Here is a 16143-nt window from a genome sequence, read left to right on the forward strand (position 1 = left end):
TGGTGCAGGGTTAGCTTTCGTGTAGGCTTTTAGACACACTGAAATGTGGAAGGGGGTTAACAGTGACCATAGTGTTGTTCTAAAATAATTTTTGTTGAGAACCCCCCCTTTCAACTTTGGCTTTCACTAGGGACTCATAGGGTGTTATAGCTATATCAAATTATTGATTTTAATGCAAGCCACTATGAGATCTACTAGGAGTGAGGGGGTTAGTGACATATCGACCTCACCTAATCCTGTCTCAAGCTCACTGCTAATGAATTTAGGCAGGACCTGCTTACTATCTATCAGTAAGCTGCAGTGTTTTTTGTTTAGGTGTGAACAGTGCCTTAAATCACCTCTGCACATTTTTAAGAGGGGCCATGATTTTTTTGTAATATTTTAAAGTAAATAATAATAAAGTTTAATCTATACCTTGTAGATGGTGGGTTTGGACTATCCCTCTTTGGTTTTTATTTCTCAATTGCTACTAGGGTTAATATTTTTTGTTTGTTTGATTTCACAAAAAGGAGTCAAAAAATTGTGGGGATCACACGGTGGCTCAATGGTTAGCACTGCAGCCTTGCAGTGCTGGAGTCCTGGTGTTCAAATCCCGCCAAGGGCAAAAAACCATCTGCAAGGAGTTTGTATGTTCTCCACGTGTTTGCATGGATTTCCATCCCATATTCCAACTGATAGGGAAAAATGTACATTGTGAGCTCTATGTGGGCTCACAATCTACATAAAAAAAAAAAAGTCAGAATTAATCAGTGACATAAATACTGCTAGAAAATCAAAATCTGTTTGAAACGTTAGCTACTCTTTAAAATAATAGTATTAAAAAAATAAAATCCTTTTCTAAACACCAGAGTCTTAATTTAATGTAGGGACAACTTACATCTGTATAGCTCTTATTGTCATTTATTTTTCTGTTCATGTTAACTAGCAATCGACTTACTAAGAGTTACACAATTCTGTGTAAAAGAACAATATGGTTTGTGCAGCAATTAATATTTATTTTTGGTCCTGCTTGTTTGTGCAATACAGGATAGTCTCTAGGGGCATGTCAATATCACGACCAGATGGTATTACTGGAAAGTGCAGAATGATACGTCATGACAGAGATGCAAAGAACGATCCAAATCCTCAAAGGTAGTATAAAAGGGGTTCTTTAGAGATGTCTATATGGTTTATTTTCTATACATGTTGTAATACCTATAGTTGTAATCGTATGTAAATCACACTTCTATTTTGTGCACGTCAGATATTACAGAATTTGTGAGCATCTATCTGCAATTTTGTTCAGACTGAAGATGGCCAAACTGTATCTATTGTTATACTCTGGAATCTCTTCAGACCCCAGAGTATAATTAGCTGAGTCCCATTGGAGGTGAGCAGAAAGCCATGTTATTCACTCCTCTCCTGGGATTAGGCACGGGTTCTCGTCCTCTTCATGCCTCTTTCAATCTTCTGAATGACTTCAGGGACCACTAAGGCTTGTGAATACGTAAGGATACCACATAACCACTAAGGCCCAATTGTGGATGCTAATACAGTTGATTACAGGGTTAGATTATAATGGGAAATGGGCAATTACTTGCCATTGGGCCCTGAGCTACAGTCCATTTTGCCCTTCTTCTATATAATTTTCTTAATCTACATCTGGGAGTGTGGTTTTTAAAAGGGGTTTTGCCTAAATAATCTTTAAAATCGTTAAAAAAAATGCTGAATTAATTTCCCAGCCCTAACCAAGACTGTCAGTGTAATGTTGCAAATTGATTGATTATGGTAAAATTGTGTGTCCATTAAAGAGGACCTTTCACCACTTGGGGCACATGCAGTTTTATATACCGTGTCAGGGTCTGGGATTGCTAGGTGGGGTGGCATAGACATAGAAGTCCAGTTTGTTTAGTCCAAAACAAAAGTAGAGTTTTATTTTCACTCACAAAAGGTAGTGTAGTAACAAAAGAAACAATACAAAAATAAATACCTGCCCAGCTAGGCTCTAACTAAACATAAGAATAGGTTACCTCACCTAGAATAACAGAAATCCAAAAGCCAATAGAATCACTCAGGACACAGCTCCAAAAATATGCCCTCTTTCTTTCACTCTCCAGCCAAACTCTGCCCAAAGTCTGCTGCTGGAGCTGACTTCTTAAGCCTCCTTAACGAGGAGACTCTGCAGCTGAGTCGCTGCCGGAACATCCCCAAAGTGCGGACTGGAGCGGGGTGGAATAACAGGTCCAACCTACCTGCCATTCCTAAAAATCCAGCCCAATACTGAGCATTTACCAAAATGCTCAGCAGACAAAAATTGTCTCACAAACATTCCTGGGGTTTTCTCATCTCGCTCATCCTGAGTAGTCTGGGTGAGATGTACACCCCCCCCCCCCCATTACCTGACCAGCCATCGGCTTACAACCTCTAGAAAGCCGATAGTGCGCTGAATTCATGTTCTGTGCCCTGGGTGAAGAGCTATCGGTGCCGGTACCGTATCTCTTCACTGTCAGAAGGGCATTTCAGACAGTCAGTCAGCAACGCCCCTCCTCACAGCAGCGCCTATAGCGCTATACTTTGAGAGCGGTGAGGAACGTCTCCCTCCCCTCAAGATAGTGCTCATTCATAGACGAGAACTGGGGAGACTATAGGTGCTACTGTGAGGAAGGGTGTTCCTGACTGGCAGAAACACCCTTCTGATGGTGAAGAGCTACGGTACAGGTACCGATAGCTCATCACCGGAGGCACAGAACATGAAAGCTGATGGTGTGCTGAATTCAATCGGCTTTCTAGCGGTATATATAACCGCATGTGCCCCAAGTTGTGAAAGGTCCTCTTTAAATTTGCTTGCCTATTAATGACCAGTGCCATTAGAGGTGAACAGCAATTTTCAGTAAAGAGGAAAGAATATATATATCCAGCTCACCTTCTAGTTTCGTGTCTACACCTTGATCAATGTTTCCAACAGTATCCAAAATCAAGTAAAAACTGACCAGTAATAATAATAAATTTTATTTATATAGTGCCAACATATTTCACAGCACTGTACAATTTGTAGGGTTCAAATACAGATAGAAAGATAGATTACAAAGAAAGTCATTTCACACAATGGGACTGAGGGCCCTGCTCACAAGAGCTTACAATCTACTCCAATTGTATGTGAAAAATGCACATTTATTGAATTCACAAAAAAAAAAAGACACTCAAAGCTGTACAGACAGAACTACGCACTCAGATTTCGTGGGTTTTCCTACTAAATACATTTATAGCGTATTCATCCACAAGATATGCCATAAGTGTCTTAAAGGTGTGGGTCCCGCTTCTAGGGCTCACATCTGTCTCTGAAATGATCCCCCATCCTCAGGTTTTGTGCCCTGCTACTTACCTCTCTTCTAGCTAATACTTTCATCCATGATGAGGTTGTATGGAATGGTTTAACATATAAGTGAATGAAGTTGTGGAAACTGAGTAGAACAGTGAACTATGCTGTTTCTGTAACACCCATTTACTTCTAAGGGAATTATGAAAAGAGTATAGCCCAGAGTACAGCCTCAGCAAGGTAGCAGATGGATAAATAACAGGACATGGTATAAAGTCTCAAATAATAGTTAAAATCAAGGAACACATAGTAACAGCAAATTTACACTTGTAGTATTAGTCACTTTCCAGTATGTAGTGAATTTTATGTACTACACAATGTAATCCTCACAGTAAGCCCTGCCCACTTTTCAGAGTCTAGCACAAAAATTTTCTCCTTTTTTAGGCCAAAAAACTGGTGTAGAATTCTCTTTGTGTGATGATCATTCAAGTCCAGAATCCAAATAATTCCCTGTATGATACCTTACATTATCTCTTGATCTTTCTTGCTTTTCTTTTAATATTATAATCACAAAGCATGAAAAATGAATGAGAAAAGCAATGCATTCCTCTTTATGGCAGCAGCCATGTCGTTCCCCAGCCATGGACGTGGGGGTGGAAGGGGGAATAGGCGAAGGAGGCCTGGGGAGGGAGTTTAAGGCTGAGGGCCGCAGGGGGTCGGGGGCAAACGGTAAGTAGGGGGCGCCAACACTGACCCACAGACGAAGTCGCGGGCAGATGCTAGTATCTAAATAAATCCTCTTCCTTGCTCCCAAATCCTGCCAGAATTTGTTCAGTTTACATTTCAGGGCTCTGGGAAATCTGGGCAGCATAGCATGTGGGTCTGTGATGGGTAATAATGAAAACTACATTAATCTAAATAAATCCCACCCCTTGCCACATAATTTTATCATATCATGTCAGATGTACCGTATTTTTCGGACTATAAGACGCACTTTTTTTTCCGCCAAATTTCGGAGGAAAATGAGGGTGCGTCTTATAGTCCGAATGTGGGGGGGAGGAGCGGATTTGCAGCATGGCCGCGCTACTGCCACCGCTGGTTTTCTGCAGCGGCAGGAGCGTGACAATCTGCAGGCCCCGGCAGCTAAGACAGTCCCCGGCATCTGCCGGTCTATTACAGCAGATGCCGGGGACTGTCTTAGCTGCCGGGGCCTGCAGATTGCCACGCTCCTGCCGCTGAAGAAAAGCAGCGGTGGCATGCTGTAAATCCGCTCCTCCTCCGCAGGTCCCAGCAGTCAGTTAGCCCCGGGGCCGGTCCCCACCGGCCCCATACCTTTAGTGATGCAGGCCGGCTCCTGCACGGCGAGGCCGCAGGAGCCAACCTGTTCCGATGACAGCTGGGAGCCTAATGAAGGCTCCCAGGCTTGTCATAGATATATATTACTATCGCGGCTGGTCTATGACCCTCCGCGATAGTAATGTATAGAATCTCCCATAGACGGCAATACACTTGTATTGCCGTCTATGGGACTTGCAATCAAATGATTGCAGGTTCAAGCCCCCTAGGCGGGGGATAATAAAATAGTAAAAAAACAAAACAAAAAAAAAACACTTAAAAAAAAATATAATATAAAATAAATAAAAGTTCACCTCCTTTCCCTAGAATACATATAAAAGTATAACATTACTGTGAAACATATACATTAGGTATCCCTGTGTCTGAAAATGCCCGGTCTACTAATAGTTTTATGTACAGTGAACGTCAAAATCAAAAGTGCTAAACCGCTGGGTTTTTCTCTCTGTTTTGCCTCTGAATTAAATAATAGGTGATCTAAGCAATAAACATTTCCCAAAATGGTATAACTAAAAAGTACACCTGGCCCCACAAAAAAAACGCCCTATACATCCCCGTACAGCTGCAGGGTCACCTGTCAATGTGGCCTTGCAGCTGTTCCAAAACTACAACTCCCATACATTAAATATTTTACCATTTTTTGCCTGAAATTTTTTTTTCCCTATTTTTCTCCTCTAAAACCACGTCTTATAGTCCAGTGCGTCTTATAGTCCGAAAAATACGGTAATTGTTTTTTAACTTGACAGATGTGTCTGTCATCATCCCAAGAAAGCTAGTAACATACCCATCAGTGCTGTAATACAGACTGTTGCTGCAGCAAAATCTACCTATATATACCTCTTTCTAAGTTATGAAACAACTAGGTAGTTTTGCCTTTCTGGAATCTTGGAAAGCTAGTGCATGTACCTGGTCTCTAGCTGGTAATGGAGAATGTGCAGCGATAGGAAACACAATCTTCCCAACCTATGTCTACAAGATTCCTGCTAAACTTCTTAAAGTTGTAGTGTAGCCGTTAATCCTGCAGACATAGCTATATAGGAACTATATCTATAGCTTTTTGTTTCCAATAGTGTTTTTAAGGGTTTAGTGTCTCCTTATCACAATATTGTTTCCTTTTACAGGTTTGATCTAATTGCCCATACAAGACAAACCATGAATTCTGACGGAATAAATTCTCTGAAATACAAGGTCCTCAAGACTGAAAAGCATCCTTTATATACCAAAATAACAGTGGATGTGGGAACGCCAAGCTAACATTTTGAGTTTTACCAAGAAACTTTCACTGACTGGTCTAACCATGCTGGTATGGTGGCAACTGTTGATGTTAGTGGGTTATTTTTCTTTTTTTTTAAGACATTTTACAGATTTGCATATTCAATATATTTGACACATGCAGATTATTTTATTTGCTTCAGAAAGCCATGCGCATGGGAAAAAAAAGCAAAAAAAATAAAAAATTCAGGCTGGATTTATACTTTGTTGAAGTGGAACTTGAATGTATTGCTGTATACCGCTGCTATGTAATATCTGTGTTTACAGACTTCAGACTAGATGCCTTATCATCCATAGATGACCTTTCCAAAAAGGAAACCTCATGAGCCAAAGTATTTTCAAGCACCTTTAAAATAATCCACATGAAAGGTTTTTGTTACCTATGATGAAATGACGATTTTTATGCCATTTTGTAAATGTATTGTTAAACAATTGCTAGTAGATGCCACTGTTACTTTTTATATGTACACATTAAGGGGGAATTCCAGCTATAAATAATGCGTATTTTTGATGTGTAGCAAAGTCATGTAATTTTTGCTTGTTCCTTGTGAAAGGAAATGTCTTTTTTCCATCTAGTGGCTGAAAATGCTGTCTTACTGGCACAAATGCTTGACTCGGTAAGGTCACCAGCGCCCTCTCTCTTCTACTTAGTTGGACCTAGTTTCAGCTAGGATGCGGGTTCAGCATGTGAATTAATGTTGCCACTCTAACTGGAAGCAGAGTGTCTTTAATATGCAAAGTATTTTAGAAAGGTGCAGAATAATTAGTTAATAAGCTTTATATAAAAATTAATCAGAATATGTCGCTGATCTCATGTAGGCTCTCCACATCCCTGTATTGAAATGCTGTATTGCAATCTTCCACACAGACAATCTAATACATCATATGGCTTGTTACTTAAATAGGACCTTTCAACCCCTCCATCAACACCAATTCTTAGAATCTGTTTATAGGCGCAGCTCCACTGATTCAAGAACAGTAGGATTCTTTTCTCTAGCCTCCACCATTACCCAGAAATCAGTGCACTTAGCTTTAATGCCTGATATGCCACTTAGGCTCTATACCCTTAGATGGGCAATGTTAGACAGGAACAGGCAAGGGAGTGGGTTTCAGAGCTCAAATCAGAAATGGGCAGTGCTCAAAATCACACCCCTTGTCTGTTCCTGACTGTCTCTGCCCAGCTGATAGTAGAGAGCCTAAAAATTCCAACTGTAACACTGGAGCAGCACCTATTAAATAACGCAAAAATCTGGATTTTGCAGGGGGGGTGAAAGATCCTCTTTAAGCTAGCCATACACATTAAATGTGTGTTAGCTGGACCTGCTGAAATTGCCAGGTACGGATGATATACATCTAATATGCCTGCTGGCATGACAGCAAATATCAGGGAAAGATGAGGAACAGCAGTTAGATTTCAGTTTCTTCAAGTTCACATATGAGTCTTCATTTGAGACTCCGCTACAGAAATCAGCAGAGAAAAAGTCCTTCACAGAGGACTTTTCTCTGCCGCTTTCAATATGAAAATGGCGGGCCCCATTATAGTCAGTGGGCTCTGCAGGTAACCACTGTTTTAGCCTGGCACAGATGTGAACCTAGCCTAATGTGCTTGTTCTCAGGAGAGTCAGGCAGAGGGGTCCTCTCCTCCCTTTTCAGCACACCCTGCTTGGTCAAATTTAATGTCCATGTGTATGGGGAGTTGGGCAAGCTAGTTGTTGGCCAAGTGACCTTTTTTGAAGATGGTTATCTTAAGCATTTGAGCCAGTATTTGGATTGTTTATTTTGTTTAGTTTTTTGCAGGTTACCGTAACCTCTTCTGACTTCCAAAGATTTAGATACTTATCGTTTGTATTGGTCAGATTTTATTTGCCTGTTACAGACTTCTGCGATCAGACCAACTGCCTACTACAGGCTATGAGCTTTAAAGTAGTAACCTTTTAATGCATTCTTATGCGTAAACGTTTTGTAAAATGATTTGTATATTCAACCAGTTTGTTGATGATCGCTCCTAAACATTTTACCCTTACCCATTCTCCTTCCCTTTAACACATCAGATCACCAACCAAATTATTTGCAGCAGTTTTACATTTACATACATACATTTACAGATTTACATTTATATATAGTGTCACATTCTTGATAAATTTCATGTTCATATAAGTAAGTAGCTTAATTTTTTTTTTTTTAAATAATGCATTACAACATCTCTGGGATTTACATACATGCGCTTTATCCGGTTGACTGACTGTGAGCAAGAGTTCAGGAGTACAAACCTGTACAGAAGCTATAGCAAAGAATCTGTCTTTTTACTTTCATGGTTTAATTTGCACTAATGAGAAATGTATTTGCTGATTGGATGCAATAGATTTAGGATGAAGTTACAAGTATGTGATCTACATTGTGTTATGTTAAAAGGACACTCCGGTGATTTTTATTTAACTTGTTATATTGCCTGAAAAACCATCTCCTTAACAGTATAACTTGTCTACTCACAATATCTTGTCTTATCCTGCTTTCCGTTTTTTTTCTAGCATAGATTGTTGTGTAAACGGGAGGTCTGTCATTCTGCTGCCTGCAGATATTATTGAGAACAACCATCTTCTGTCATAATGCCTCCTATTGCCCATAGTCCACCCAGCTTCCTTCACAGTCAGATCACCATGCTCCATTACCTTCCCCAGTGTTAGCAACAGCAAATGGTGACCTGTGGTAAGTCTCTGGCCTGGAAGGTTCATTTTAATATTAGCTATTAGTACATTGCAGAAACAAGAAATAGACATGGCTGGCATCATAAGCAGGAGCAAATTTTGAATGTACATCAGTGTCTTCCTTGCATAGCTTAAAAAACATACACACTGGAGTGTAACTTTAGGTAGCACAGTTAAAAACAACCAGAAGCCTCATCTGTGCCTATTCCTGCGGGAACAATACATTCAGGCTGTGCAAAATAAACCAAGGTGTTTTTTGTTTTGTTTTTGTTTTTTGTTTTTTTTGTCTGTACAATCCAACAAAACTTGCACACAAATGTTTACTATAATATATTTGTAAACTGTATATTAAGAAGCATATTTTTATATGAAGCTGTTTAATAAACTTGAACCCACCCAAAATAGGTCTGTGTCATGTCTATTCTCTATAGGTTGAACAGTTTATGAAAACCTAGTGTCTATGAAATGTCTCTTCGTTACGGCACTTGCATGTGATCAGGCTTTACATGCTGAAAACCCACACCCGATTATACATGAAGAAATAGAAATCTCTATGTGGGAAATTTGCACCATCTGGTGGAGATTTTCATATATATATATATATATATATATATATATATATATATATATATATATATAATATATATGGTTTTAAAATCTGCCCCAGAGAAAAAAAATTGCCATGCACCATAAGACTGCACCATCAGTCATTTTCCACATGTGGAAAAGCATGAGAAATAGAATTACTTATTGTTAATGGATTACAGGTACAGGAATGTACAGGAGTACAGGTTTTTCACATTTAAAACTGTGTGGAAAATACACATGCAATCTGAGTAGTGAACAGGTACCCAGATCAGTAGACATCAGTTGTTGATAATGGGCTAGACTTTTGCACCCCACCAGTCGCTACAACAAACTACTCTGTCTCCTTTTGGTTCAGATGTTGTTGGGTATTTTAATAGAGAGACCATGTGATCACTTGATTAGTCAACTGACTTTTTAATCCTGCAAAATTAACAAGATACAAAATGGCTGAGGACTTTTGTAGCTCAGCTTTCATTTTTTGGGGGAATCTGTGAGGATCAAATCAGTCAAACTCCTGTCAATTGCACAATGTCCATTTTTAGACAGCCCATATAAAGGGAGTTTTTGAGCAGTACATTGATTATAAGGTAGGGCTAGGTGATTCAACCAGGATAACCGATGTGATTTTGTGCACATTGGTTATTTCGGTTTGGTTATTACAATATTTGCAATTTTCTTTAGACCCCAGAGTATAATAAGCAGAGGGCCATGGGAGGTGATTAAACGCCTGTGTGACTGCCTGCAGTCTTTTGCGTTTCTGGCTGACGTTGGGGACCGCTGAGGTCTGTGATTGGGCCTCAGTTGTCACATGGCGTCACGACACCATGTGACACTTAGGGAGACATGCCGGACTCCGGGAAGTGAGTAACACTGTTTTTTATGTTTAATCACCTGGCCATCCACTTATTATACTCTGGGGTCTCTTCAGATTAACCATGATTTTGATCTGGGTCATAATTGCCCAGTCCTATCATAAACATGAGCATAGTATGTTTCTACAGTTTCCAAATATGCCTCTGTTCAGCTTTGGAGCCTCATTTTCATGTAAATGTTTTGATATTGTACATTTTGACTGTACCTTTTGTTCATCTGTGTCTAAAGTTGGGAAAAAAAATATTTAGTCAGCCACCAATTGTACAAGTTCACCCACTTAAAAGATGAGGCCTTTAACTGACATCATAAGTAGACCTCAGCTATGAGAGACAAAATGAGAAAACAAATCCAGAACAACTTCAAACCGATGTCTTTACTACAGGTAATGAGTGGAGGACAGAGGAGCCTATTAAAGAAGAAGTTAAAAGGACTCTATCATTGAGAAAAGTCATTTTTAACTAAGCACATCCTTGCATAGCCTTTAGAATGACTATTCCACATCTACCTTTTGTATGTAAATCACCTCAGTGGTTTTTGAATTAGCCTGGTTTTATTCATATGCTAATTAGCCTCTCGGTGCACCCTGGAAGTCTCATCGTGCACCCTCTGCTATTCTTTCCTATGTATGTGTACAGCACAGGCTGCTGCTGCTGACTCAGCTTCCTGTTTGCACACACAGATAGGAAAGAATAGCAGAGATGAGTTCTGCTGGGAACTTCCTGTGCTGGCTGGAAGCTAATTAGCATATGAATAAAAACGGACTTATTCAGAAACCACTGAGGCAATTTACATACTAAAGGTCGGTGTGGAATAGGCTTTCTAAAGCCTATGTAAGGATGTGATCAATTAAAAATGACTTTTCCCAATGATAGAGTGGCACTGAGAGAGCCAGAAATCTTGGTTGTTTGTAATACTTATTTTCCACCATAATTTTCAAATAAATTCTTTCCAAAACAGACAATGTGATTTCCTGGATTTGTTTTCTCATTTTGTCTCTCTGAGCTGAGGTCTCCCTATGATGTCAATTACAGGCCTCTCTCATCTATTTAAGGCTTAGTTCACACTGAGTTTTTTGGTCAGAGTTTTGAGGCCGTAAACGCCTCAAAACCTGGACCAAAAAGACGGCTCCCATTGATTTCAATCAAGGAGGCTTTTCCGGGAGCTGGTTTTGCCGGCTCCCGGAAAAAAGAACGGACATGTCCATTCTGCCTCCTCCGGATTAGGCCCATTCATTGAGCCTGATCCGGAGTAGGGTGCGCGGCTGGAATCCTGTGCCGTGCACCGACTTTCAGTTCCGCAACGCGTTTTATGGATCGGAACCTGAGGCAGCCTCCGCCTCAGGTTCCGATCCAAAATACTCCGTGTGCACTCAGCCTAAGTGGGAGAACTTGCACAATTGGTGGCTGACTAAATACTTTTCCCCACTGTACATTGTTACAGCCACTTCATATAGAATGTTAATGTTTTTGACATAAAAAGAGAAGACACCTAGCAAGTGTAGTATTAAATGTTGTATTGTGAACAAACTTGACACCGTAATGTTACAACCAGATGGTCTCTCACCTTTGGGGGTTGTGAACAAGTCACAACACCATCAATTTCGTGGTACAAAGATTCCAGGTGGGAGTGGCAGCGGATCAACCTGCAAACACCAATGGACCACGAAAATATAGCAATCACAGAAAGACCAAAGGTCTTGTACAGTGACTCTGCGCTCTCTTGTGTATATGCACAACACAGTCCAGAAGATCTTGCTAAAACAGATGCATCTGGAACAATGAAATTAGTTGATTGGACTTGATAAAGGACTCTGTTGAAGCCGAAAACATGTGGTGCTGTTCTGCTGTATCATTTTTTCAATAAAAAGGTTTGGCAAGATCTTCTGGACTGTGTCATGCATATACACCAGAGAGCGCGGAGTCACTGTACAAGACCTTTGGTCTTTCTCTGTTTGCAGTGTTCTTGACATGATCTTTTTAGTAAATGTGTTTTCCCCATTAAATTATCGAACTCTTCGTTGTGCTGTTCCTTTGATTGCTTCTAGAATTTTATGAAATCATTGATATGGAGTGGCATGAAACTTAAGTTTTAATATAAATAAATATAGAAGTCTGACTAGATACTGAATTAGAAACGTGATAAACGTATAGGGTGTAACGAGGCTCGCCAATACTACCAAAGCAAACACGTGCCTATATACAAATTTGTCTAAACACTGAGAATCCTAAGGTGTGGTATGGCTACCTCCTTCAATGGATATCATACCCAGCCACTAATTGAAGACTCACTATTGTAGTCTGCAGAGAAAAAAAGCCCTCCTTTAAGATAAATATATGAGAGCATAAATATATAGGAGGTTGCCCAATTGAGAAGGTAAGTATAACTACTGACCCTCATCGCCTCTAGGAACCTTTAGGCTAAGGCCCCACGTTGCAGATTTGTTGCAGATTGTGTTCCTTTTTTTTTTTTTTTTTTTTGAGCCAAAGCCAAGAATGGCTGCAAAAGGATTGGAGAATTTATAGGAAGTTCTTATACTTTTGCTCAATCCACTCCTGGCTTTGGCTAAAAAAAAAAACAACAACAAAATCTGCAACAAAAAAAGCTGCGATTCCGCAACGTGGGGCCTTAGCCTTAAGTGGGTCTCAACTATTGATTGTGAATCAACAAAACCGATAGTTAAAACCCTTTGCTGCAGCAGAGACGAGGAGTATAAGTATCATGAGAGAGACACTTAGCTGATGAGTGTGGCCAGGGCCGGCTCCAGGTTTTTATGGGCCCTTGGGCGACAGAGCCTCAGTGGGCCCCCTTGTAAAGGAGGTGGGGGAGTCGAGACACTGTGCGTTGCAGATGAAGCGAGTGACATCATGCAGGAGTGTGGCGTCACCAACACCATACCTCCCAAACTTTTAAAGAGTAGAAAGAGGGGCAAAATGTGCGGCGCGCTCTGCGTGCCGCTGCAAATTTGGCTCCACCCACTTTTATGTTGATTCCACCCATTCTCATTCATTTATTATGTGCTCCCACACAGTATAATCCTCCTACAGTCACCTGTAAATTATATGCCCCCCCTCCATCTCTCCCCCAGTTTCATATACACCCTTCCTCTGCCCCCAGTTTCATGTCCCCCCTCCATCTCTGTCCCCAGTTTCATCACGTTCTCCCCCTTCATCTGCCCACAGTTTCATGTCCCCCCGTCTCTGCCCCAGTGTCATGCCGTTCCCCCCTCCCCTTCATTTGCCCATTCAGTTTCTTTGGGCCCCCTCCATCTCTGTCCCCAGTTTCATGCCGTTCTCTCCCCACCCCCTTCATCTTCCCCAGTGTCATGCCGTCCCCCCCCCTCCCCTTCATTTGCCCCCTCAGTTTCATTGGGCCCCCTCCATCTCTGTCCCCAGTTTCATGCTGTTCTCTCCCCACCCCCTTCATCTTCCCCAGTGTCATGCCATTCCCCCCCTCCCCTTCATTTGCCCCCCAGTTTCATGGGCCCCCTTCATTATGTTTCACCTTAATATGTAATACAAAACAAACACACTCACCTTCTATCACTCACCTTCCATCGTTCCCCCGACGCTCCTCTCTCTCACTCCAGTCACATACACGATGCAGGAGCTGTGAGAATAGGTCCTGCTTAGCTACGGCCCGGCTTGCGTGTGTAAGTGTGATGTGATGACGTCATCGCGCCTACACACGCAAGCCGGGCCGGAGCTTTAAAGCAGGAGCTGATCTCACAGCTCCTGCATCGCGTATGTATTCCAGCTCATCGGCAGACGGACGCCGATGAGCTGAAATTGTGACAGGCAAGTGCCGGGGGGCCCCCAGAGGCTCTGTGGGCCCCGGCACTTGCCCGACTATGCCATGCGCTGACGCCGGCTCTGAGTGTGGCCACTCTAAAATTATCCCTCAATGTGTTTCACCCCTATAGTATTCAAGGGATCATCAGAAGAAACATGAAATATGGACAAAATAAAAATGCAGTAAAACCTGCAATTCCTGTGACCCTGATAGTGGGCCACGGTACTTTGTTGAAAGCCGCCAAGTGCGGTGTCCTCGGTTTCTTTTAACAAGGAGACCACGCCCCTCGCACATGCCCATTTAATCACTATCACAGTAAAGGCAAATACAATTAAAATATAACTTTTATTGAATCTCAATATTAAAACCACAGCAGCATCTCTTCAAAACTCTTTCAGATGGGAAAATTGGGTGTAGGACTAGATGACTACACTACCCCCCACTAATTGCATCTTATGAACACTTAAGTGTCAGATTAAACCCCAAATAAATAGAGTTCTATTGGGAGGCTTTTTTTAGCGGCTGATTGTGAGGTGAATTACTGACCAAATTCCAGACCAAAAAACTCAGTGTGAACTCAGCCTTACTTTAAAGAGAAATAAAGAAGTGAGGTCCAGCGTTGTCTTGTATTATTTAAAAACCCTACAGGCTACGACTAAGAACGGTTTTTCGTTCGAAACGTGTCAGCTTCTGGCAATAATCATTATGCATTTCATCATCTATGTCTAATCATCCCTGTGGATACAATTTTAATATGTGGATTTAATAAAAGAAGTTTTTAAATAATAGCAGACCACGCTGGACCTCACTTTTTTATTTCAAGTTTTCCCTACAAGGACTCATTCCTAGGTCGGAGGAAGTGAAGAGGTCCAGACGCACACATCTTCGGAAGGGACGTGAGTTTTTTCTGTATTTCATTGCGGTATTAATACCATTACGTTGGGCTGTTTTCCTCTCTCCCATTTTTTCCCGTACATATGTTTTTTTCAACATTACTTTAAAGAGAACAAACATGACCTGGAATGAACAGCTAGACATCAGTGTGTCTATACTTACACACAAAGTGACAATATAAGGTCCAGGTCTAAGCTAGATAATGTGGTGCAACAAAGTAATCAATAGTTGCAAAGTCCGCCAACACCACCATAAATCTAGATAAGGTAGTATAGACTATATGTTTCCAGCCACTCCACTGCCTATGTCTGTATTAAACGCAGTAAATCTTCGTTTGCATATTCTCTGACAATCTTATCTCTGTCTCATTTAATATTATCTTATCTATATATTATAATCTCTTACTAGAGACTCATTAGGAGGCAAGACGATAAGACAATATGATAAGTCTGTGGTATGATAACCTCCACTGCCCTTCCTATGGAGCTTCCTATTCCAAATATATTGCAGGTTTTCCTCATACCCTAACCTGCAGTTAGAACTGCAATTCCCAGCGGCTCTGGTGGTGAGTCCCAGTACTTCCAGCTATAGACCCTATATAGCTGGAAGTTCCCTTTGTTTTTGTCCTCTCCCCTCCTTTCTTCTTTCTTTTCCTTCATCCAGGATCAGAGCTCTGCTGCCAACTACTGTTTCTCTGTTATCTTCCTCCCTACGTCTGCTACTTCATGAAAGCCTTCTACCATCCAGGTATTGCATAAACTCAGTTTTTACATCTGCATTCGATCTTTCACTACTTTCCAAGGGTTAGTTGTGTTGCAGTGAATGTCAAGGGACTGGGCTCCAGCACTAACAAGATGGTTGGTCCTCCATGAGCTTTGGTCCCTCCGGGCGGTTGTGGTGTTCTTTCAGGAGACCCATTATGACCAGTAAGACACATTACATTTTGTCTCATCACTACTTCCCAACATGCTCAGCTTTCCATAATCGTCATAAAGGCAATACGCTGACCTCGCTCTTGTCCGCAATAAGATTTGAGAGTATGTTATCGATAAGCCTCTTCTCACCCTCAAGGACGCTGACAAGGCACTCCTCAAGGCACCCTTTACCATAGAGGTGGTCTCACTAGTCATCCGGTCTTAACCGTCGGGTAAATTTTCTAGCCCGGTTGGGTTTACTACCCACTTCTATAAGTGCTTTGGTGACCTCCTTTCCCCCACAATGACTCGGGTGTTTAATAGCGGTGAAGATTCTTTCCCCTTTGCGGCTCAGTCATTCTCCACCCTGATCATGGCCCCCTCTAAGCCGGGCAAGGACCGGACTAGCTGTGCCAGTTATTGCTTGATTTCCCTCATTAAGGATAATGTATGCCCAGGA

The 16143-nt window shown here is 41.4% G+C and overlaps 1 protein-coding gene across 1 annotated transcript in view; it reads left to right on the forward strand.

Annotated features, from left to right (window-relative positions):
• The window catches only part of B4GALT1 (beta-1,4-galactosyltransferase 1), a 50476-nt gene extending 41483 nt beyond the window's left edge, over positions 1-8993 (forward strand). Inside the window, exons 5-6 of the mRNA XM_075283649.1 lie at positions 1027-1131; positions 5770-8993. Coding sequence (XP_075139750.1) covers positions 1027-1131; positions 5770-5902 — 238 coding nt within the window. The 3' untranslated portion in view covers positions 5903-8993. The remainder of the gene's footprint in view (positions 1-1026; positions 1132-5769) is intronic.
• The last annotated feature ends 7150 nt before the right edge of the window (positions 8994-16143 follow it).

This window comes from Leptodactylus fuscus, chromosome 1 (genome assembly GCF_031893055.1).
Source record: "Leptodactylus fuscus isolate aLepFus1 chromosome 1, aLepFus1.hap2, whole genome shotgun sequence".
In the NCBI taxonomy this organism is placed as follows: domain Eukaryota; kingdom Metazoa; phylum Chordata; class Amphibia; order Anura; family Leptodactylidae; genus Leptodactylus; species Leptodactylus fuscus.